Source organism: Caretta caretta, chromosome 3 (genome assembly GCF_965140235.1).
Source record: "Caretta caretta isolate rCarCar2 chromosome 3, rCarCar1.hap1, whole genome shotgun sequence".
NCBI classification, from domain to species: domain Eukaryota; kingdom Metazoa; phylum Chordata; order Testudines; family Cheloniidae; genus Caretta; species Caretta caretta.
The window spans coordinates 16855570-16880806 of record NC_134208.1 but is presented as its reverse complement, the minus strand read 5'-3'; the positions used below and the strand labels follow the sequence as shown (position 1 = coordinate 16880806).

At 41.8% G+C, this 25237-nt stretch overlaps 1 protein-coding gene across 2 annotated transcripts in view; it reads right to left on the bottom strand.

Annotated features, from left to right (window-relative positions):
• Nucleotides 1-25237, bottom strand: part of CD2AP (CD2 associated protein) — a 163268-nt gene that overhangs the window by 10518 nt on the left and 127513 nt on the right. The window contains exons 12-16 of one of the 2 annotated variants that reach the window (XR_007355981.2): nucleotides 20788-20947; nucleotides 17524-17666; nucleotides 7961-8034; nucleotides 2203-2315; nucleotides 130-146 (exon numbers count right to left, since the gene is read on the bottom strand). Coding sequence is in view for 1 of the 2 variants with exons in the window: in XM_048845674.2 (XP_048701631.1) it covers nucleotides 57-146; nucleotides 2203-2315; nucleotides 17524-17666; nucleotides 20788-20947 (506 nt within the window). In the remaining variant the exon portion in view is untranslated. Of the gene's footprint in view, nucleotides 1-56; nucleotides 147-2202; nucleotides 2316-7960; nucleotides 8035-17523; nucleotides 17667-20787; nucleotides 20948-25237 lie in introns of those variants that run through there. The other variant, XM_048845674.2, reaches the window with a different exon arrangement.

Here is a 25237-nt window from a genome sequence, read left to right as displayed (position 1 = left end):
AATCTGTATAGCTGCTAGTAGTCTGATATGTGTATCTGATCATTTCAGCTTTGTACCTTTTTAACTTCAGATGACTTTGGTTTGGCACTTTCTTCCTCCTCTTTATGCACCTTCACAATTTTTTCTGTACTCTCATTTTGAGTTGGCTGGTAAATAAAAACATGCATATTATATAGAATGTGTGCAGAATAGATAAAACAGTAACTTACAAAATTACTAAGTGGGATAGAGTAAAACAGGGCAGTCAATAGGTGGACCCCAGGCTAAATCCAGACTGCCAGACGCTTTTGAATGGACCTCAAAATCTTTGTATTTACTTATTACCACCATTGTTATTTTTTATTATTATTTTCTCTGGACACTGGACCTTGACTTTAACTTGATAAAAAATAATTGACCACCCCGGAGTAAAGTAAGGACAGTAACTGAAGCGTATTGTCAGAAATATCACTGACTATCTTAACTTGGTTTCTAAAATATTATTAACCTCTTCTGTCTTTCACACTCTCTCCCCTCCCTGCCCCGAATGTTTATTAAATTAGCTGTCAACTCTTTGGGGTAGGAACTATGTATGTTTCTGCAATGCTTAGCAAAATGAGACCTTTGGACACAACCACAATGCAAACACATTAGAAAGAGTTAAAACAGACTGAGGACTTGGACAATTGGACACCTCAAGAGGAAAAAAAGGTCTAGACCCCACCCAAATAAACAGTTAAACCAACTGATAGTGTGCTATCTTATTTTGCTATAAGAATATAATGGGTAATGATCTTTTATGAAAGTCTGTAATGCAATGAACTTAATAGTCATTACAAGATATGCATACAGGTTAGAGTTACGGAAGTATGTGATTGTACATATAAAAACTATAATTTTAACTGTGGTGCCACTTCAGTATCACCTCACAACAGGACAGTGAAGCAATCAGGCAGGCTGAGACTACCTCTCCACCCATGTGAGACGGTCTTCAAGCACATAGCCATTGTCCAAGTCCAGGAAAAAAAAACAATGAGGAACCATCAACGCAAAATGGGAACAGCGTGAAACTGAAAAGAAAACCAGAGTCTTTGAAAAATGAAGAACATCCAGAACTTGGGGACAGTCTCAAGGTGGGGACTGTCCATGGACGCTGGAACCCTCCTATAGCTAGGGGATATAGTAAGAAGCTGTTTTAAGGCAAAGGGTAACTCTTATTAGAAGAGAGATTTTTTCTCTCATATGAAAGTGTAAAGCCTGAAGCTGCATCTTTAGGTTTATTTTCTGTGTGCTTTCCCTTATTTCATCTTTGAGTCTGTGCTTTTTCTATTAGACAAACTTTTTATTTTTATCCAAACTGTTTTTGTGCAAACTGTATGGAGAGTGTGTGTGCCAAAGTGCATTTATGGGGGTGGGGAGGGTGCTGATTTCACACCTTCGGGGGTGAGGAGCCAGAGGGGGACAATCTGAGTGTCTGGTAATTAAGAACTCTGGGAGACCTGGGATTGGAAGTGCTGTTGATGTTACCCTGCAAAATAACTAAACTAGCGAGAGCCAGGGTGAGACCTTGTACTTGTGGGCAGGATACTGGTGTCAGGCAATTGAACCACAGCTGCACAGCATAAAAGACCCCAAAGTTACATGACAAGTGGTAACAGAACCCATTTCTGGTCTGTGTGGAGCCCACAATATCACATGACTCCATTACAGTTCAATTGACATAGCTGCATAAAGATAAACAAATAGAATATTTAATTTATCTCCAAGATTTACTCATCCTGGCATTTGATATCTTGTATGTCTGAACAGTAATCTACACTAAACTCTGAATTCCCTGGGCAGGGATTATGGGTTCTTACTCTTGTAAAACAGAGAACACTGCTGGAGTTGAAATATAAAAACTCCACAAAGAGAAATTTCTTTTATTGATGTTACTGTACCACTATTTGAGTAGCCAGGGAAATAGGAAACAACGTCAAAACCCAATAGAATAGATAAGAAAATCTTTTTTTTTTTTTAACTGCAGTCGTGATGCTGCTACATTCAGTTACACTCATTTTCATCTTTACTTTTCCATTTATGGATACATGTTCCTATCAGTACTCTCTTAGGCATTTGCTAATGAAATGACTTCCCTGGAGTGATGTTGCCCAATAAAATACTCTCTTGTGGGAAGCAGATATCCTAAATTTATCTTCAGAATAATACAGTCAGTGTACTCACAGAATGACTGCCGTTGAAACGAGTAGGCAGCCTCCTGCCAGGCATCTTCGGTCTGCTTGCAGTAGGATGTGACAGTTTATCTGAGGTAGCTATTACATCAAAACTTAAAAGATCTAGAAGAAGGTGAGAACACAGACCCCCTTTAAGTTCAGAAGGTTCTCAGGAAGTAGAAACAATTTTTTTTTAAAATCATTACGGAGACAAGACAACAGTACATTCAAAAGACTTTCAGCACACTGTGCTCTCAGGATATGCAAGAAATAACTGTCATACACTTTTAGTAAGTCTGGAAAACAACATTTTCATTAAAGAAACTAGAGAGAATTGGCATCTTTAAGTTAATAAAACAGTTAAAAAACAAGGAATTCAAATTCATATTCCCACCAGAACAAGAGAGGCTCAAGAGAGAAGGTGGCATGAAGCAGATTTCAAACTCAAGTGTTGAGGAAAATTCGTAGTTTTTCCTTCAAAAATATATTGCGAGACTCAGAATAGCACAATAGTTTTGAGCTATGTCAGTTTAGATCCATTTAAGAGTTTTACGGATAGTGTATTTTCCGATCTTGATACTCTTGAAATTAAGCATGTTAATCAAAATTTAATGGAACCCTAACAGAAGAACCAATGTAGAATGTTTTAAGTTACTACTAAGGATCTCAAGGGGCATGATAAAATAGGTGGCATACATTCACTCATGTTAAATCTGCTTAAATGTGTACATCAAGTTGTAAAAATGGCTCCTGTTAGCTCTCACCTACAATTCCAGCAGGCTTTATATGTACAATAAATAACTTGTCTACAGACAAGCTGCAAGTGTCCGAGAGCTTTGTAGTCTGAGAGCTTTCTAAATGTTTCATTTATTTTCACTTTCTGTTAGTTTAGACATCTTTTCATGTTAGGTGAGAATCTGCCTGTGCTTGTGACACTACATAAAGAACCTGGTAATTTAAGTATTGTTTCCCTGCATTCTTTGACTCCTCCTTGCTCCTTCAGATAAGGTCAATTATTTACACCCCAGGGACACAAATACCCATTAGGACAAAACCACCATTTACGGTATGAGTAAATGATCTTAGAGTGATAAAAAATTTAAGTAATTAAAGCTAGTTTACCCACTTTGTGGCTACAGCTTAATTAACCTCAGTTTACCCATTTGTAAAATAGTTAACAATACCTACCAATCTGAAAAGAGTGTAGTCAGGCTTAAGTGTTCATAAAGCACTTAAACATCATTATCACAATATTATATGTCATGTATTATGAAAGTATTTTAATTTGTAAGATATCTGCATAATACATACTGACTTCCATTTTAGTTAAAATTTACCATCTGTTAACATTTATCTCTACAGTCAAATCTTGATATGGACTTGAATGCAAGTCAATACACACTCAATGTTATTGGTTCCGCATCATAAATCATAATGCATTTGGCAGAAGTTATATCGATCAGCAGCTAATATTTAACTTCATTCCCTATTTATTACATTATCCTTCCAGGTTTCCTCATCAATCTTCAAGCTCTAAGTAGCATAGAAATCACAGATGGAAAACACGTATTGGGGTCATCTGGTCAGTCCTTCCATACTACTTTAGTGTTTTATCCAGGAGAGTTTCATATGGCTCAAGTGATGGGGCTTTCATAGACTTGAGATCTCACTATTAGAAGTTCCATTACGTTTAGCTACACACCTTTGTATATCCTTAAGAAATTTTGCTTCCTCCTTGGCGATTACACCTTTCAGCTATCTTGACATTTTGCTTCCTCCTTGGCGATTACACCTTTCAGCTATCTTGACATTTTGCTTCCTCCTTGGCGATTACACCTTTCAGCTATCTCAACATGCCTATCTTCCTTTTAGTTGTCGTTTAGCTAAACTGGACAAACTCTACTAAGGGATTTTTAAGGGCACCTATCACCCTTTGTAAACGTGTATTAATGCTGGCAACAGAAGGGAAAAGTAGATGTAAAGGGAACGGAGATGAGTGGAGAGAAATGGAAGGAGAAATTGGAGAGGTGAGGAAAGGACAGAGTAATGGGTATAAGAAGACGGATGCTGAGGGCAGTTTGAGAAGAAAAGGACGGCCACAAGATAAAAAAGGTCATTGTAATCAGGTACAACACAGTATACAATTTGTTAAATGTCCTGCAGTAGCTATCAAGGAGATACCCTCATATTCTTAATGGTCCACCTAATCTCAGAACAGAAACCTGTGTTAAAAAGTAAACCTGGGCCTCCATTAGTTATGTATTAAGAGTAATAATGAGGATGATAAAAGGAAAAAAAGACTAAAATATGGTATTTATATATTCTTCCTGTCTCAGGAAGGTTCCTTTCGTCTGTGGTAGCAGCAGGAAGGAGGAACCATGTAGCAGTAAGCTTAAAGAGGTGCACAAACTGAATTACTTCATACATTGTAAAGGATGCCAGCCTCTCTCTCATGGTTGAGTCACATGCCAGGCGCTCAAGTTTTAAGAGACCCATATATCCAGAGAGAGCAATGTTTCATTAAGACTTGGGAAATACAGAGTCCAAGGCTGCACCTGTTGCCTGTGGTACATTATGGAAGTACTGGGATGATTCGTAGAACTGTTTCTTTGCTTTAAGACTGCAAACTCTTTGGGACAGACTGTTACACCTCAGTAAAGTGCAAAGTGTAACATAGTGCTATCAGAATACAAATAATAAAGGGAGCTCTCTATTCATTTCTTCCTTACATCTTTTCTTTCTTGTTGGCTTAATATTGGGAATAGAGTGTGATTACTTGATGCAAGTCTGTAGGAAAGACTACAGGTATTGATAGCATCCCAGCTGAACTGATGAAATTCGGAGAAGAAATAGTAATAGATGTACTCACCAAGATCTGCAACAAGATCTGGCAGACTGGTGAGTGGCCCTCAACGTGGACACAGTCACTGGTCATCACTCTGCCAAAGAAAGGCAACCTGCAATTGTGTCAAAATTACCGGACTATAAGCTTAATTAGCCATCCTAGCAAAGTGATGTAAAAAGTCATATTGAAGCCACCAGCGGAGAATATCATCGCTGAAGAACAGGTTGACTTTCATGCTGGAAGTACCATCACAGAACAGATTTTCAACCTTCTTGTTCTATGTGAGAAGTTCTTACACCATTAGCAGGACATCTACCACATCTTTATTGACTTCAAAAAGGCATTTGAAAGAGTATGGCATGAAACTCTTGGACAACCATGAAGTAGTACAATGTTGGTCGTAAGCTTATTCTTACCATTAAACAACTGTATGCCAAGGCCAGCAGTGCAGTTCTCATCAATGGCACAAGAGGAGGATGGGTTTGCACCACTGCTGGAGTCCAGAAAGGCTGCCTTCTTTCGCCCACACTGTTCAACATCTACTTGGCAGCATAACGACTGATGCCCTAGAAGATCACATACGCACAGTCAGCATTAGGGGGTGAACCATCTCAAATCTTCGGTTCGCTGATGACACTGTCAGCCTAGCAGGCAGTGAAGATGAACTTGCCAAACTTGTGAAACAATTGGCTGAAACCTCCGCAAAATACGGCATGGAAATTAGTGCAGAGAAAACCAAGCTGATGACAAACAAACGTGATGGGATCAGCTCACATATCACTGTCAGTGGACAAGAGCTGGAGACAGTGAAACAGTTCAAGTATTTGTGGGCAATCACTGATGAAGGATCCAAAGCAGAAATTCTGGCAAGAACTGTGCAAACAGCAGCAGTGGCAAAGCTGAAGCCAATCTGGAGGAATAAGAACATGTTCCCGGAATCCAAACTGAAACTGCCTCATGCATTGGTCATCTCCATTTTTCTGTATGCATGTGAGACACGGACCCTTACGGCAGAACTTGAACAGAAAATACAGGTAATAGAGATGAGATACTTCTGTAAAATCCGGGGCATCTCCTACTTTGACCACATCACTAATGAAGAGGTCCGCATCATCACTACCCAATGCGCTGGGTCATATGAACACTTCCTGATGACCGTGAAGAAGTGCAAGCTGAAGTGGTACGGCCATGTAACAAGATGTTCTGGAATACCCAAGATCCTCCTCCAAGGGACAGTACGGGGAAGAGAAGAAGAGGTAGACAGAAGAAGAGATGGACTGACAACACAGAAGAGTTGACAGGAATGAACTTTGCGGACACTCAAGCACTGACACACAATCGTCAGAGGTGGAGACAATTGGATGATTGCTCATCAGTGATGATGTCCCAATGACCAATGCGGTTATGGGAGTGATGATGATGATGACGACGACTTGATGAAAGAGGTTTCATTTACCTTTGTATAATATTCCCTATAATGGGTGAATCCTGAGCCCCATGGAAGCGAATAGGAGTTTGATGGGCTGCAAGACAGCCAAAATTTCACCTATTCTGTATCAGGTTTAATTGTAAATGAATTGTTCACTTATTTATCAAGGACCTTTTTCCAGTTACTATGTGGGCTTTTAAGACTTCATCTACCAAAATGAGTACTATCGTGCTAAAAAAGAGCTCTAATTTTCATACATCTCCTGGATCAAAGAAAAGTTGAAGGCTGAGACATATTGCCAAAGAGACCAGAAGGTTCAATTAACCTCAGGCGGTTGTGATAGAGAAAGCAGCCTATTGAGATCACCTACCACCACCTAAATCTGGAGCTGTACATTATAGCAGGGTCATGAGCAAATTGGGAAAAGCATATAATACAACAGAAAAAGATTCAGCCAGTCAAAAAAAGGTAGTCAACAATGTATGTGGCAGAAATGGTGAATTTTGGTAGTGAAAGTGTCCAGTGGTCTGGCATATACTGTTTCCGTTTGTCTGAAGAACTACAGGGCACAACAAAAAAATGAGACGTGAATGAAGAAGTGAATCAATCCCCTGAAGTTGCCAGGGTTTAGCAGCTCAAAGTACACTGCAATTATGCTATATGCTATATGCAATTATGCAATTGCTACACTGCAATTATGCTATATGAAACGAGGAAACCCAACATTCATACCATAGCAAGACAAGATAGACAGCTGTTTGCGCTGTCTTTCACCCTGTTAAGACTAAACTTCATCCCCACAAAAGATTAGAAGGCAATCATAATAAATCAGAATACTAAGACTTCAGCCACGCAAAAAACCATGAGTTTAAAGTTATTAACTATAATTAAGAATGGAGAAACAAATGGTACACGGCAAATCATTGTAAATGAAATCAGAAGAAGATTTACATCTTATGGGAGGTAATTACACTCCTTTTTAAAAACACAATATATTACAGTTTTATAGGACAAGAAGCCAACAGGGTAAATTATAAAGACTTGTTTCCAAGACTTAACATACAAGAATTAAAAAATACAAAACAAAAAAAACATCAGTGTGCATAGCAGTCAGATGATATTTTGTGTGTGCAAAGATGCAGTAAAGCCATCCACCCCAGCCGCATCAGAAATGTGATCAATATTTAATGTAATCCCATTACAAAAAACTACATTTGGGGCCTCACCGACAGGTTAAATAATAGTGTGTAAATATGTGTACACTTTATGAAGTCCCATAATTTTTTTAGAATGCATTTAAAGGTAAATACTTCTCTGCTAGCTAAGGAAAATCTGCATCCAAAACAACCAGAAAAGCATTTTAAAATAAAAACCAAATTTTAGTATATACAACTGCAAATGAAAATTAACTCTGAGCTGCTAAAAAGAAAAGGCTACGTGCATGTACTGGTATAACACACAGTGTTTGGATTTCCTTATATAATGTTATCTTACCAAAATGGAGAAGGGTAGGGTAATTTCCTGACACGTAAGAAGGGAAACATGGCAAACAGGATAGGAAACAAAATCTGGAAAGAAAAGTCAAGGAGAGGAATGTCTAGAAAAAAGATTCTGAACCAAAAAAAAAAAAAATATATTTTACAAAGCAGGAAAAAGAAACATTTGTAGAAGGAACAGAATTGTTTCACATGTTCAGCATATTAGCATTGCCTATATTATAATATCTTCAGGTCTCAAACACACAGAATCACTTAGTTTTCAGTTTGTTACATTTTTGGTTTAACTCTCTAATCGAGAGGGGAAACTTTTACGGTCCTTTTCAAATGAATCATCAACAAGTGGTATTCAGAAGTCTTCACAAATATGATCACTGAAGTATTTATTGGTGATCTAACAGCAACAGGCATGATTTTCAGACGTGTTGAACAGCAGCGTACCATTGAGGCCAGTACCTCTGAAAAATCAGGCTCAACAAATATTGTTCATTTAAGTAATTAATCTGAGACCCTAAACTACCAGAAACAAGACTGATAGTTAAAATGGCTACAAACCAGTTAGACAGATACAAGGAACATTAGTGATTCTGATAAAACTTCATCCTCTGTGCATTCACTTCAGTGAAATCACACCAACAAGCTGGGATAACACACTAACTAGAAAAGCAAAGCTTGGGTCGTCTGACCTCAAGAGAGGACATCTCTTAGGGCTCTGTGAAGGTATGTATTGCATTTTCTATTTACCTTGACTCTTATAAGATTCAAAAAATAATCTTAAAATTGCCACAGGCAACTGAAGTGTTTGACCTTACACAGCCCCAGGTTTTGTAGCATTAACAAGCCCTTCTGTAGCCGTGACGTACACACTGAAATTTCAGTAGTGTGGTTTTATAGGTTTCACTGGCATGAGTTGGGACGACTGTACTACACGCTGGCGGTAAAGCCATGAATGAGTTAGGCAGGTCATTCCAAGCAACCGTGGATAAAAGCTTTCTGCCACACTTGGCTACCATGCACTCTGCCTGTTACGCATGTTCCATAAAACCTATTTTATGAAGGTTTGAAAGAGTCTGGAAAATATTTATTGGGACTAATTTTCCTACTCCTGTCTATATAAAATCAAGTGTCTTAGTTAAATAGGAGTTCAAACATACTGGGCTATAAAAAAGTGCAGAGGTGACTCTTGCCTGTTGTGGGGTTTCAGAAAGGGGTATCCCCCCTCGGGTGAGAAAATTCTCTCTTCTCCTCTGAAATGTGCAAAGTTTGTGGCACTTTTTTTTTTTTTATGGCAGCTTTTTGAAGGTGCTGGTAAATTTACAGCGTTAGAGATATTCTCACAAGGTTCAGTCGGCAGAAAGCAGATGGTGCGGATCAAACCAAGATACCTATTAAATTTATCACATTGCTTTGCGATTTAGCATATGGCTAACACATCTACATATAAGATCTTTAAGGGAACATACCAAACTTTGAGTTAACCATATCTATTTATCTTGGGTAAAACTGACACGCCTTAAGGATCAGCGTATGCGCTTTTACAATACAAGATCCTGATCTTGCAACTGACTCCATGCAAGCGGTTGCCCCCAGTTCATAGGGATGCAGTTGAAGGATTGGGGCCTACCTTCATTTCAGGCTGATACAATATCACTTTTGAATGCTTGTTTCATATGAGACATTGGTGATTTAGTACTACCTAGGAAAAGTCTTTTAAATTATGTTTTTACTCTATTCTTATTCAAAATAGGCAATTAAATTTAAAAAATCTTGTGCTTTGATTTCAATATGTAAGCACAAAATGCCTACACTCCAGCCTGTGGGTAGCCTTGCTAGATAATTAAGAATATCAAGATTAAATTAGCAACAGCAAACCAACAATCTCTTTGCAGTCCACAAAACTAGAATTTCTTCAGCTCCCACAAAACTAGTTGTGCCAAATAAAAATCCACAAATCCTTGCCCAATCCCATCACCCATCCCATTTGGGTTTTATAGATCAGAATCAACTTCTTAAACTCCATCCAGAAACCAACAGGCATCCAACACAAATCCCGGAGCATTGGTGTCATGTGCTCACCACTTTCTGCCCCAGCTTCGGTATCCGGCTACGCAGGTGGTGTCGGAGAGAAGGCTTTGGATTCTTCGACCATGGGATGGTGTTCCAAGAAGGAGTGCTAGGCAGAGACGGGCTCCACTTAACGAAGAGAGGGAAGAGCATCTTCGCGAGCAGGCTGGCTAACCTAGTGAGGAGGGCTTTAAACTAGGTTCACCGGGGGAAGGAGACCAAAGCCCTCAGGTAAGTGGGAAAGCGGGATACCGGGAGGAAGCACAGGCAGGAATGTCTGTGAGGGGAGGGCTCCTGCCTCATACTGTGAATGAGGGGCGATCAACAGGTTATCTCAAGTGCTTATATACAAATGCACAAAGCCTTGGAAACAAGCAGGGAGAACTGGAGGTCCTGGTGATGTCAAGGAACTATGACGTGATTGGAATAACAGAGACTTGGTGGGATAACTCACATGACTGGAGTACTGTCATGGATGGTTATAAACTGTTCAGGAAGGACAGGCAGGGCAGAAAAGGTGGGGGAGTAGCACTGTATGTAAGGGAGCAGTATGACTGCTCAGAGCTCCGGTACGAAACTGCAGAAAAACCTGAGTGTCTCTGGATTAAGTTTAGAAGTGTGTGCAACAAGAGTGATGTAGTGGTGGGAGTCTGCTATAGACCACCAGACCAGGGGGATGAGGTAGATGAGGCTTTCTTCCGGCAGCTCACGGAAGCTACTGGATCGCATGCCCTGATTCTCATGGGTGACTTTAATTTTCCTGATATCTGCTGGGAGAGCAATACAGCGGTGCATAGACAATCCAGGAAGTTTTTGGAAAGCGTAGGGGACAATTTCCTGGCGCAAGTGCTCGAGGAGCCAACTGGGGGGGCGCTTTTCTTGACCTGCTGCTCACAAACCGGGTAGAATTAGTGGGGGAAGCAAAAGTGGATGGGAATCTGGGGGGCAGTGACCATGAGTTGGTTGAGTTCAGGATCCTGACACAGGGAAGAAAGGTAAGCAGCACGATACGGACCCTGGACTTCAGGAAAGCAGACTTCGACTCCCTCAGGGAACGGATGGCCAGGATCCCCTGGGGGACTAACTTGAAGGGGAAAGGAGTCCAGGAGAGCTGGCTGTATTTCAAGGAATCCCTGTTGAGGTTACAGTGACAAACCATCCCGATGAGTCGAAAGAATAGTAAATATGGCAGGCGACCAGCTTGGCTTAATGGTGAAATCTTAGCGGATCTTAAACATAAAAAAGAAGCTTACAAGAAGTGGAAGGTTGGACATATGACCAGGGAAGAGTATAAAAATATTGCTAGGGCATGTAGGAATGTTATCAGGAGGGCCAAATCGCACCTGGAGCTGCAGCTAGCCAGAGATGTCAAGAGTAACAAGAAGGGTTTCTTCAGGTATGTTGGCAACAAGAAGAAAGCCAAGGAATGTGTGGGCCCCTTACTGAATGAGGGAGGCAAACTAGTGACAGAGGATGTGGAAAAAGCTAATGTACTCAATGCTTTTTTTGCCTCTGTTTTCACTAACAAGGTCAGCTCCCAGACTGCTACGCTGGGCATCACAAAATGGGGAAGAGATGGCCAGCCCTCTGTGGAGATAGAGGTGGTTAGGGACTTTTTAGAAAAGCTGGACGTGCACAAGTCCATGGGGCCGGACGAGTTGCATCCGAGAGTGCTGAAGGAACTGGCGGCTGTGATTGCAGAGCCATTGGCCATTATCTTTGAAAACTCGTGGAGAACCGGGGAAGTCCCGGATGACTGGAAAAAGGCTAATGTAGTGCCAATCTTTAAAAAAGGGAAGAAGGAGGATCCTGGGAACTACAGGCCAGTCAGCCTCACTTCAGTCCCTGGAAAAATCATGGAGCAGGTCCTCAAAGAATCAATCCTGAAGCACTTGCATGAGAGGAAAGTGATCAGGAACAGCCAGCATGGATTCACCAAGGGAAGGTCATGCCTGACTAATCTAATCGCCTTCTATGATGAGATTACTGGTTCTGTGGATGAAGGGAAAGCAGTGGATGTATTGTTTCTTGACTTTAGCAAAGCTTTTGACACGGTCTCCCACAGTATTCTTGTCAGCAAGTTAAGGAAGTATGGGCTGGATGAATGCACTACAAGGTGGGTAGAAAGCTGGCTAGATTGTCGGGCTCAACGGGTAGTGATCAATGGCTCCATGTCTAGTTGGCAGCCGGTATCAAGTGGTGTGCCCCAAGGGTCGGTCCTGGGGCCGGTTTTGTTCAATATCTTCATAAATGATCTGGAGGATGGTGTGGATTGCACTCTCAGCAAATTTGCGGATGATACTAAACTGGGAGGAGTGGTAGATACGCTGGAGGGGAGGGATAGGATACAGAAGGACCTAGACAAATTGGAGGATTGGGCCAAAAGAAATCTGATGAGGTTCAATAAGGATAAGTGCAGGGTCCTGCACTTAGGACGGAAGAACCCAATGCACAGCTACAGACTAGGGACCGAATGGCTAGGCAGCAGTTCTGCGGAAAAGGACCTAGGGGTGACAGTGGACGAGAAGCTGGATATGAGTCAGCAGTGTGCCCTTGTTGCCAAGAAGGCCAATGGCATTTTGGGATGTATAAGTAGGGGCATAGCGAGCAGATCGAGGGACGTGATCGTTCCCCTCTATTCGACATTGGTGAGGCCTCATCTGGAGTACTGTGTCCAGTTTTGGGCCCCACACTTCAAGAAGGATGTGGATAAATTGGAGAGAGTCCAGCGAAGGGCAACAAAAATGATTAGGGGTCTGGAACATATGAGTTATGAGGAGAGGCTGAGGGAGCTGGGATTGTTTAGCCTGCAGAAGAGAAGAATGAGGGGGGATTTGATAGCTGTTTTCAACTACCTGAAAGGGGGTTCCAAAGAGGATGGCTCTAGACTGTTCTCAATGGTATCAGATGACAGAACGAGGAGTAATGGTCTCAAGTTACAGTGGGGGAGGTTTAGATTGGATATTAGGAAAAACTTTTTCACTAAGAGGGTGGTGAAACACTGGAATGCGTTACCTAGGGAGGTGGTAGAATCTCCTTCCTTAGAGGTTTTTAAGGTCAGGCTTGACAAAGCCCTGGCTGGGATGATTTAACTGGGAATTGGTCCTGCTTTGAGCAGGGGGTTGGACTAGATGACCTTCTGGGGTCCCTTCCAACCCTTATATTCTATGATTCTATGATTCTATGATCCACATGCAGATCCCCACAGGGTGCATTGGAATTGCCTAAACTTCAAGCAACAGAAGCATGAAGGCCTGTAACATAGTCCAGGCCTAAGAGAAAGGGTTACAACTTCCTTCCCACATGGGAGGGAATAAAGCCATTCTGCTCAATTCTGTTATATAGCTGCCTAACAGCAAGGAGTCTAACAGAACTCCCAAAGTGAATGCTCAGCTGACACAAGAGGGGGGACACACCTTCAATCAATGGGTGACAATCTTTGCCACATTGTCCAATTGCTTCCCCAAACATAACAATATGACCTCCGTTTCCCCCGGCCTCAGCCTGCTCACTCTTATCAGAGCCCATTCACTACCATACACAGAGAAAGATAATTGCTCCCTATAGGTTGGATGAAAGGGAAGAATAGATTCAATGTCATCAGCATATTGAATGCATGTCAGTCTGTACCCAGTCTTCCCTGCAAGCTCAAATATGCACAAAAAATGATAAATGAAACCCCACATGACAGAAACATGAGGGCACAAAGCCAGCCACCCTTAACTACACTCTTAGTTCTCTCTCAAAGGAAACATGCATCCACACTAAAGAATAAACATCCATGAAATAAAAAGGCATGTTCCATCATCATCAACCCTATCCTCAAATCACTAACATTCAACAGCCACTTTCTCCAATTTATTATCACTCCACTCTCTTCTTTAAAGCCCCAGAAAATACAGGAGCCTTGCAGTGCTCCCTGAAAGTCATCAAATGCCTGCCCTGATGTACCAGTAAGACGGGGAGTATATAGAAGATCTGTCATCAAGGGGATCCTGCCACCAACTCCCGCTCTCTGAAATCAGCGTACTGTAAGCTTGAGTGCCTCTGCTGACCTACAAGGTCCTATGTCAAAACCTTATAGCCACAGTATATCTAATACTCAGCCAATGTCATCAGTGTACAGGACCTGACTGAGTGCAGTGAATTATTCTAGTCTCAGGGTGACAAAGGCAAGGATAACTGTAGGGAAGGTCTACATCTGAACAAAAACATCACATTCTCCTCGCCGAAAGATGACAGAAAGACATGCTCTTGGCCACACATGCTACCTGACCATGTAGGAATAGCACAAGATCTAATACAACCTCCAAACAGGAAACCTGAGTAACAGATTTCTGACACACTTTTAAAGCAAAGGGGCTAGTATCTCAGCCATTTCATCTCCCAAACTACTAACATTAATTCCTTCTTGCCTGAAAAAAAACTTTGTTCAGTTTACGCTTATGAAAGCCCCAATCTTCACCAGATACTGGTTAAGTCCCTTCACTGTCCCAATCCAAATAATACTGGCACATCATCTATTCTCTATATGCACAACATTTAACAAAGAAAAAACTATTTTAGAAATAACTTGGAACATATTAAGCATTTTTGTGGGTACTACTTGCAATATTCTTAGGGTGCCTTATTATACACTAAGTTATACACTAAGAGAATGACTAACTAATATCACTAATCCACTAAATATTGGAACGATCTTTACTATACAAAAGTCATGATTTCAAAGTTACATCTCAGACTCCATCAGGCACAGAAGCAAGTGCCGCACAACCTAACGGGAAACTGGAAACCTCCCCTTTCCAATGGAAAAAACTCCCATGGTTAGCCTGTAGAGCCATGAGAAAATGACCCTTACACTTGTAGTCCAAAACTGAACATTCGCCACTCCACACCTCAGTTCAGTGCAATTTGGATGGGAAGTTACACATTCTGGAAATGGAGTAATTATTTCTGTTCCGCATCTTTAAAAGGCATTCTGAGTAAAGGGTCATGTCCAAGAGGTCACCCTGGGTTGAGACCATGTGGGTTTAATCAGTGATGAGCTGCCAAAATCTTAACCGGTTCCCTATAAAAAGTTCTGATTTAAGGGATGTGCCACAGAATGTATTTTTTGTACCAATAGGGTTACCATACGTTCGTATTTTCCCGTATTTTGGTTCTTAAATCGCCATCCGGATGGCGATTTAAGAACCAAAAAGCCTGACATGTCCGGGAAAATACAGATGTGTGTTAACCCTGCCTAAGGTTCTTTTTTAAAAAGATGGGCCTGAACTAGAAATGAGCTCCGTTTCACATGTGTGCGTCCCCCACCACTCCCTGGGGGTGAACTAGGGTGACCAGATGTCCTGATTTTATAGGGACAGTCCCAATTTTGGGGTCTTTTTCTTATATAGGCTCCTATTACCCCCCACCCCCATCCTGATTTTTCACACTTGCTGTCTGGTCACCCTAGGGTGTGCACATGTGTGGGTCCCCAGCTGCTCCCTGCCCCCCTCACTGAAGCAAGTATGCAGGGTTACTGCCCTGGGAACTGCAGGGCACCAGTGGAAGTGGGGCGAGCTGCAGACAGGGGCGTGGGGCAGGGCTAGCTGGAGGCAGGGCAGGGGGTTGCGGGCCTGGCTAGAGGCAGGGGCTGGCTGCAGGCAGGGCACGGGGTGTGGGGCTGGCTGGCTTCAAGCAGGGCTGCAGGGGGGTGCGGCAGGGGTTGGCTGGAGACGGGGGGTGTGGGGCTGGCTAGCTTCCGGCAGGGGGGTGCATGCTGCAGGGGCTGGCTGCAGGCAGGGCAAGGGCTGACTGGAGGTAGGGGCTGGCTGCAGGCAGGTCAGGGGGGTGTGGGGCTGGCTAGCTTCGGGCAGGGGGGTGCGTGCGGCAGGGGTTGGCTGGAGACAGAGCAGGGGATGCAGCAGAGACTGGCTGAGGGCAGGGGTTGCGGGGCTGGCTGGAGGCAGGGCAGGGCAGGTGGTGCGGGGCTGGCTGGAAGCAGGGTGGTGGGTTCTCACGGGGAGAGTGGCTCAGAGCAGCCCAAACAGCAGGACGCTGCCCAGGCCAAGCAGAGCAGCCAGGGACCCACCAGGCAGCAGCGGGAGCCCCAGGGCCAGGCGAGCAGCAGCAGCAACAGGGCTCGTGTCCAGGGCCAGGTGGCAGCCCATATGGCTCCTGCAGTGCAGCGCCCCCGGCGGCCGGAGGAGGAATTGCATCACTTCCCGGCCAGAGACCATCAAAGCCTCAGCGCCCCCTGCAGGAGAGCGGGTTAACACCCGGCGGTTGTTAAATTCCTGCGAACCGGCTCCAGCTCACCACTGGGTTTAATGCACTAGAAAATTTCACATTTAGAGGCCAGTGCTAAAAATTGGTATAAGTCAGATGTATGGAAGAATTGTGTGTTCTCAAAACTAGTCCCCCCCCATGAAGATTTGCACAAGAACACAAAAGTCACCATCCAGTTTAAGAGAACAGGCAACCTTTGAATAGGAGGCACACGCAGGATTGAGATCACAGTGATGTTATTGACAAGGAAGGAATATATTAGTAGCAGTTATATGGGGAGAGCTTGCATAGCATCTGTCCAGAATGTTGCTGGTTCTGGGCAATACTTAAAGTTCTCATTAGACAGGGATAGAATTGTAAGTCAGATGTCAGATTAAGATCAAGGTGCATCTAGCAAGAGTTAGTTCACTTTCATCAGCACCAAATACTGAAATTCACAAAATACAATCTCTCTCTTTCAAAACTGTAAAGCACTAATGAAGGAGTTAGCCACAAAAGTTGTCAACTAGACTCCACAAAACTATAAATGAATGTTATGAATATTAGTAAAAATATTTAAATAGGTTCATTAAAAGAAAAGGAGTACTTGTGGCACCTTAGAGACTAACCAATTTATTTGAGCATGAGCTTTCGTGAGCTACAGCTCACTTCATCAGATGTATACAAGTGAGCTGTAGCTCACGAAAGCTCATGCTCAAATAAATTGGTTAGTCTCTAAGGTGCCACAAGTACTCCTTTTCTTTTTGTGAATACAGACTAACACGGCTGTTCCTCTGAAACCTGAAATAGGTTCATTAAGTTATTCTATGTGCAAAAACAGCAGGAAGGTGCACAGAAAATGACAGTGAGAAAAAAAAGGAATCTTTTTATAAAGGTAAGGGAGGTCAGGCAATGACAAAAATATCCTTTTAATTGAAAAAAGAAAGCCATTATATAGGTGTTCGTTTTTCTAGCTAACCCAATACAAAGGAAGGCGTTATCAGTTCTCTGCATATTAGCCTGATAAACACTGTACATTATTTTTCCCTGTTACACAAAAGAGCTATCAGCAGTATTTAAAAAATTGTATACCCTACCTAACACATGTAACTGTTCTTGCACTAAATATTAACATGTGTATACTCCAATAAAAGAGTTTATTCTAATACCATGAGAGTATCCCAGTCCAAATAGGAAAGGCTCAGAAAAGCTCTCCAGTACAGTATTTTCATTTGTTTTTCATCTTACCTGGTTCTTTATAGCTCTTTACTGCAACTGAATCTACCTCTACTGATTTTGGTCTAAGTGGTAAATGTTCAGAGTCTAACTTTGGTTTTATTAGTGGCTCAATTTCAGACTTCGGTCGAAGGGAAACTACTTCCCCATTAGATCTGTAAAGAAATAAACAGGCAGTCTGAATTTGAAACAAGTCATAATTCAAACGTATTAAGAGTTAAAAGCAGAGGGGAAAATGTCTGTTTCCTGTTCTTTAAGCATTTAGATTTAAAAATTTCACAGACTGACTCTCACACCAAGACAGACAAATAAAATCAATGTTGTGCTATTCATAAACATATTTACTTCTGTTAGGACTCTTATGGACAAAAATCTGCCCTCCAGATATGTGCAGGGCTTTCAGTGGGAGTTCCACATGCATATTTCAAAACATTATCTGGTAATATTTTATCACCGTTTAGGCACACTGTATGAACAAATCTAACCCTTTGCAAAAAAAATGCTATAGTGCAATGCAACAAAACAAAAGACAAGAAGGTTGAACACCACCTTCAACAATATCTCCACTTCAGAAACATTCACAGGTGAAGTATGAAGGGTCCATTACCCTCAAATTTTTTTTTTTTATTAAAAACATTCTTAATGGATCATAATGGGTGGTCACATTTAGTTAAATATCCTGTATAGATGGCCCTTATTCTAGCATTGGATAGTCTCTCTACACCCTTTATTACTGTTCTGGCAGTGAAAGACTCCTAGATTTTCCTGCATCCTAGATCCAAAAGTGAACAGATGAGCCATTCCTTTGCCACTCTTTTAGCTGCATCTTGCAGCCGAAGGTAAAAGTTACTTTGCTTAGGAACTGAACAGTTTGACAGGTTAAATGTTGGTTATTAAGTTCCCTTTCCTCTAAAATGTGGCTCTATACTCATTTCCCCACTTTTCTACATGGGGATTATTATTGCAGCAGGATTGCCTTCTCTTCTCCCATCCACTCAGGATAGTGTCAAATACTGAACAGCTGTGGATGTTTTCAGTCAAATATTGAGCAGCTGTGGACGTTTTCAGTCATAAGAACATTAAAATTCTCTGGCCACAATTTATTATTTGTCTATACCTATATCTCCCCTTTGGAATTCTGTTCCATAACATATTCCAATATGTTAACTGTTACCCAAATTGAAAAACATTTCTGTTGTATACTTCTCTACCTATAAAACAATAAATCTTGAAGTGTGCTGAAATATGAAGTCAATACCTAGCCAAGAATGGGTGGCCCTCTGTAGATTAACAGTATAGAGCTGCACTCTTGGATTGCACATGCACCTGCTGCATGAAAGCCACAGCGCTCAAAGGGGTAACCATTGGGAACCTGTACATGCAGTCTCACACAATCAAACCTTCAGTGTGAGGTTATGTACGGAGCTGTGGCCTACACGTCTGTTAGTTTCTTCCACCATTTAGAATCTACAGCACAGAAGCGTGGTGAATGGGGATCTACACTGACAATCCACTCAAAGAATCAATTATTAAAACTGGCTAGTAATCTCTCTTCAAGATCTCCATTCTTGAGAGATTAATTGCTACTGTGAGGAGTCAGGTTTGAAGAGAACTAGTTGAACAATGATTATAGCACTGCTGTCCTGAACGGAGCATCAGCTCCCGTGATGTGCAAAGAAAATGGCAATAGTGCATGAATAATGCACAGTATGGCTAGATACCAAGAGAAGAGTGACCTGTCCCAGGCATCTTATGCCTTATCTACATTTACAGTAGTGTGTTGAGTACAGACACAACACAGGAGCTACTTGCCATAGTGAAAGCAGGCCGAGCTCACGCCTGTCACTGTGCTGTGTAACCACATGCAGCAGTGAAATGCTCCAACAAGCGGGGATGGAGACCAGTGGAAAAGACTCCAGCAGCTCCCCGCTGCCACAGCCGTTCACTGCAGCAGAAAAGGCTCTAGCAGGGAGGAAGCAACAGGAGTCTTTCCACACTGTCAGACTTTCCCGCTGTCTCTCCCTGCCAGAACCTTTTCCTGACACAGGGAAAGGCACTAGCCATGGAACACTACATTGCTAAAAGTAGCAGTGTAGACATGGGAGGCACTGCTTGGGTGTGCAGACAGCTATGTAGGGTATATACCTTAGGGCACTTTACTTGCCTAAGCTGTGCCTCACTATCTACACTGCTATTTATACCAGTGCTAGCTGGGTGTGCAGTGTCTGTTCTCTGCATGCCACCATAAGTGTAGATGTATCTTCAGAAAGGATGCCGGAGACAGCCCATCTCCTGCAAGACTTAAAATTGTTCAAAAAAGATCACATTACTTTTTGGTTTGGTTATAATGGGACACACTCTCCTTACACTGAAAAAAGAGCTGACTGGTTTTTATTCAAACTGACAAAAAAATGTCACCTCATCAGGCAGAGACCAGGCATGGAAAAACTTCAGTCTGAAAAAATAAAACTTCAGAAAGTTGTCAGTGACTAAAATCAGGGGACAGAATAGAAGCTAAATGCAACTTTAATACTAGTGGTTGGAAACCAGGGTTAGAACAGAGGCAGATACGCAACTTCAACAATAGTGGCTGCTGTTACTCTGTTATAATATGAACTATGAAGGGAAGACAGAGAATTTAAATCCACTCAAGCAGTTGAAAAGAACTGAGGAATCTTGGAGATTCAGATCCTTATATGATCTCACTCACATGTTCCCAATGGTCACTACTTTTCTAAAGGACAATGATTTCAACAGCAAGGGCATGCGTGCTCCAGGAGTGGGGATTTATACTGACAATACTTAAGTGAGAAATCTGGTCATTTACACAGTGATGTGTGGCTCTCTCCAATGTGGTAATTAATTTCTTAAGTGTAACGCCCACAGGCTCCTTTACCCAGCATATCACAGACCACCACTAGTGACTCATTTCCTGTGGCCATAACTTACACAGAATGCAGCAGCTTAAAACTTGCACTGCGTTTGATGATTCAGAAGTGCATAATTTCACACAGATTGCAGGTCACGGTGCAAGGTTCCCTCTTATCTGATTCAAGTAAAATGTCACTTGACAATTAGAAAATTAACAGAAGGTAAAGCTGATCACCACCCACAGAATTTCTGAAGCACAGATAAGTATAGGGCACTGTGTATCCTTATGACATATTCACCTTCAGATTAATTAAGGTTCATAGTTTAGCAATGAAGCACATGCAAACATAAACTAATGAAATCTATTTACTACGTTGGATTAAAATTAAATACAAATATACTCACTTAGACACAGGTGATGGTAAAACTGGTTTATCTGGTCGTTTTGGATGCAGAAGCCCAGCTCTAAATACATTATTAGTCTTGCTTGGAGGAACAGGCTTTTTGGGTGGTACCTGGGGAGCTACTGGCTTAGAAGGCTTCTGATCCAGAGCTGCTTTTTCATCTTACAAAATAAGGCACAAAAACATTTTTAGATACGTTAATTTATCTAGGACACTTTGCTCCTCTAATTATGACTGGCATTTCATCATAGTGGCTGCTATCAGAATGATTTCCCTGAAGATTTCATGCTGCATCACTTTGAGATATATTTAGATAAAAGTAAAAAGAGGAAATGTGCATACAAACTGTACCCTTGGACACAAGAAATGTGGTTAGCATAAACACTTAATGCAACTTCTTCAGTGACATTTCTGGTAATAGGTCAGTGATTCATTAGTGCACTGCAGACAACAGCTTAGTCAGTCACACACACAAGAATTCCTGCTGTACCTCTAATGCCTTCCCCTCATATCAATTCATTACATCTACTACTAAAGATATAGATGTTTATCCCTGTTTCTTTTACACATGCATCACAGAGCAGGAGTGATCTCTAGATGATGACTTCCTTGTGCATTTAGATTCAAATTCTGTAGATTAAGGACCTTGTCTTCCTATGTGCACACTGGTAGTACTAACTGAATACAAAACAAATGTATGAAAGTTAAACAGGACAACTAAAACTTCCACTGTTTCATCGCCATATGATCCATTTGCTCAGTTTTGGTCAATTAACGACGGAAAACACACATTTGTAATACTTAGTACTTCATGGGGTACTTCTATTTTCAAACCACTGTACAATCATTAAACCAACAATCCTCAACGTTCCTGTAAAAATTAGGTAAGCATTATTCCCTCTCTGTAGCTGGCAAAAGGCAGAGATACAGGGTGTGTTTACACTGCAATTGGAAGCGTAACTGCAGCTTGTGCAGACATACTAGAGCTAGTTTTAACCTCACTAGCTCGGGTACCAGTAGCAGTGAAGCCACGGCATGGCAGGCTTCAGCACAGGACTGCAAGCCGAGTTATTACCCAGGGTTCTAGACAGGCTTGCACAGCATACGCTGGAGCCTGTGCTGCAGCAGCTTCACTGCTATCAGTACCTGATCAAGCTAGATTAAAGCTAGCTCAGGTATGTCTACAAGAGCTGCGTTCAAACCCCATGAATGCAGTTTCCACATACCTTAAGTGACTTGTTGAAGCCTACATAGAGGACTAAAGTTAGGAGTTCTTGATTCCTTGCACAAGGCTGAATCACAGTGGCTTGGTAGAGCAGAGGAACGTCTCTTGCTTTATATGCAAGTGGTCAGAAGTTCAAACCCTATATAAAAACGTATCTGAGGAAACAGGCTCCAGTGGTTAAGGTGCTAGTCTAAAATTTGGGAGACTCAGGTTCAATTCCCCCTGTGTCACAGATTGTGTGACCTTTGGCAAGTCACTTAGCTTCTCTCTGTCTCAGTTCCCCCAGCTGAAAAATGGGGACAGTAGCATTCAGTAACAGTCGTACCTCAACAGGGATGCGTGAGGATAAACACATTAAAGATTGTGAAGTGTTTAGGTGAGATACCACCTATGACAGAATCTACTACAAGTACTGTCTTATTGCAATTTCTGAAGGCCTGAGATACTAGAATTCAAAGATATGAAGCATACCAATAAATCAGTGAAAAGGCTCGGTTTATTGGAATCATGTCTCCAGCAGCGCTTTTTTGGTATTGAGCTGGAGTAACTGATATAATGAGACAATACACAATTTTGCCACTTGGTGCTGCTAAATGATAAATACAGAATTATGAGATTTAGTGTTGTGTAAAAAGTCTTTTTAATTGATTTGTCTTTTTCTGGTCTATGTATACTGGCTGGCTGACCAATTTTAAACTTTAAAAATTACAAATATATGTGATACGAGTGGAGAAAGGAAGCATAAGTTCTACAATGCTCCATTCAGCCAATATCAGTCACCAAACTGGATCAATAATTTTGTATTTAAAAAAGAAAAAACGATAAACAATTAAATATTTACATATGAATTACAGTCAACTATTCTGACATTTTTGCTTTTATTATGTGATATTCCTCAATGTCTAGAATGCTATCTGAACTTTTTTCCACAAAACAAAACCTAAATATGAAGGCTGTCACAAACCAAGAAAAAAAAATCATTACTAAATACTTTAAACTGTTTACCACAGATCACCACATCATAGGGATCAGTCACTTTTGATATACAAAGATATAGCACTCTGTACTCTAACAACTATTCTGGAGTTAATAAACAATGAAAAAGATACTAAAAGTTGGCTAAAAGATAATGCTACATAATGGAAAGGAAAATACTATACTGATTACATTTACTAAGAGCAAAAAGTTACCACGGCTAACTAATGTCATTAAACATCCTTTCAACAGTCATATAAAAATACTGCTTATATAAAAGAGCAGCTAACCAATTCTTGTCCAATTATGGACAAACTTGGGCTATAACAAGCCTAATTAGTCTCTCATAATAAGGTTTATAATTTCATATTACGATTAGCTAATAATTTTAACAGGACTAATTCCACCACAATTTAATATTTTATTAAAATGATTAGCAGTATTTGTACATGTTTTCAGGAGAGGTAGAAAATGCGTATATAAATGGAAGTTTATTTCAAGCAAAACACCACTACTATTTATCTTCACAGATTTTAATGCCAGAAGGGACCATTATGATAATCTAGTCTGAACTCCTGCATAACACAGACCTTAGAATTTCACCCATTTTATACAGTTCAACAGAAAGCTCTGCACTTAATTTTCCATTTTTAAAAATGCAGAATTTCCCAGAATTTGATGTTATATATAATCTGCTTCTTGGCCTTTTATTCTGCTGCTAGTAGTCTGTTTAATTTAATAGTGTTAACAGTATTAACTTAAACCAGGGGTCTCAAACATGCGGCCTTGGGGTTATTTTCTGTGGCCCACCAGCTCCCCGTGGCACCCCTGCCCCCCACAGGTTTCCCGTTCCCGGCCAATGGGAGCCTCGGGGAAGGTACCTGGAGGAGCGGCCAGGGCAACACACAGACCCCTGTGCCCCTCCTCCCCCAGGTCCCAGCCACTTCCCGGAGTGGTGCGGGGGCAGGGCAGGGCAGGCCACCTGCCCTGCCCCTGGTGCGCACCGGGCTGGACTCTGCCCCCGAACCCCTCCTGCAGCCGAATCCCGTGTCCTGAGACCCCTGCCGCACCCCTCCTGTACCCCTTCCCCCTGCCCTGAGCCCCCTGCTGCACCCCGCACCCCTCCTGTACCCCAACCCCCTGCCCTGAGCAGCCTGCTGCACTCTGCATCCTGACCCCCTGCTCTGAGCCCCCTGCTGCACCCCGCACCCCTTATGTGCCGTCTGGGGGCAGGGAGGGGGCAGAGTTGGGGTGGGGATTTCAGGGAAGGGGTTGGAAAGGGGGCAGGGAAGGGGTGGGAAGAGGCGGGGTAGGGGCGGGGCGGGGGCAGCGCGGAGGGTGGGGGGACGGGTGGTCAGTGGTGCGGTCCTCAGGCCAATGTATTAGTCCTCATGTGGCCCTCATGGTCATTTGAGTTTGAGACCCTTGACTTGAAAAAATGAATACTTTGTCTTGATACTGTTTAAGTTTATATTAGCAGCCAAATGGACCAAATTCAGCCCTGGTGTCAGTCGACTGACTTCAATTAGTTGGAGAAGGAAGAAGGTGGTCCAACAATGTGTTCTCTAATAAAATTCAGACACAAGATGGCTCCCTAAACACACACATGCATATGGATTACTCCCAAGAATATATGTAGTTTACATAGCAGGTTATTAAAAATTTGTGCAGAAAGGCCAAAACTCAAATGGAGCTGGTTTACTCTTAATCATGCATCTGAAAATGCTGTCCTGAACACATTCTATGGCCAATGTTCATTGGCTGCATTACAAAGTATCTTTATAGAATATGGCCAAACTGTTATAACAATAGCATTTTTTCTTTCAAGTCCTATGAAGTGGATAAACTCAGAGAAAGAAATGGCAATGTGTCAGAAGTTTTCTCTTTATCATAATAAAAGCAAATTCTGTACAGACCATTAGTTCCTTGTTCAATTTTTCCAAATACAAAAGGGAGCATTTTAGAAACATTACATTTGATTCAGACCATTAACCATTTTTTTTAAGCGATAGTTCTGAGGCTTTCAAATCTTGAAATGTAGTGTGAGTAAATTAGCAAACTTCTCTACAGTTAGTGAAAATGGAAATACTGAAAGATAAAATCTGGACGAAGACTGAATGGTTTAGGTGTTTACAGGACAGGACAGATTTTCACTTCTAAAAAGTCTAGAATCACAATATCTCCTCTACAGATTAATAACATTAGTACAACGTTGTAGATACACTTTTGGCGTTTTTTCCAAACAAAAACT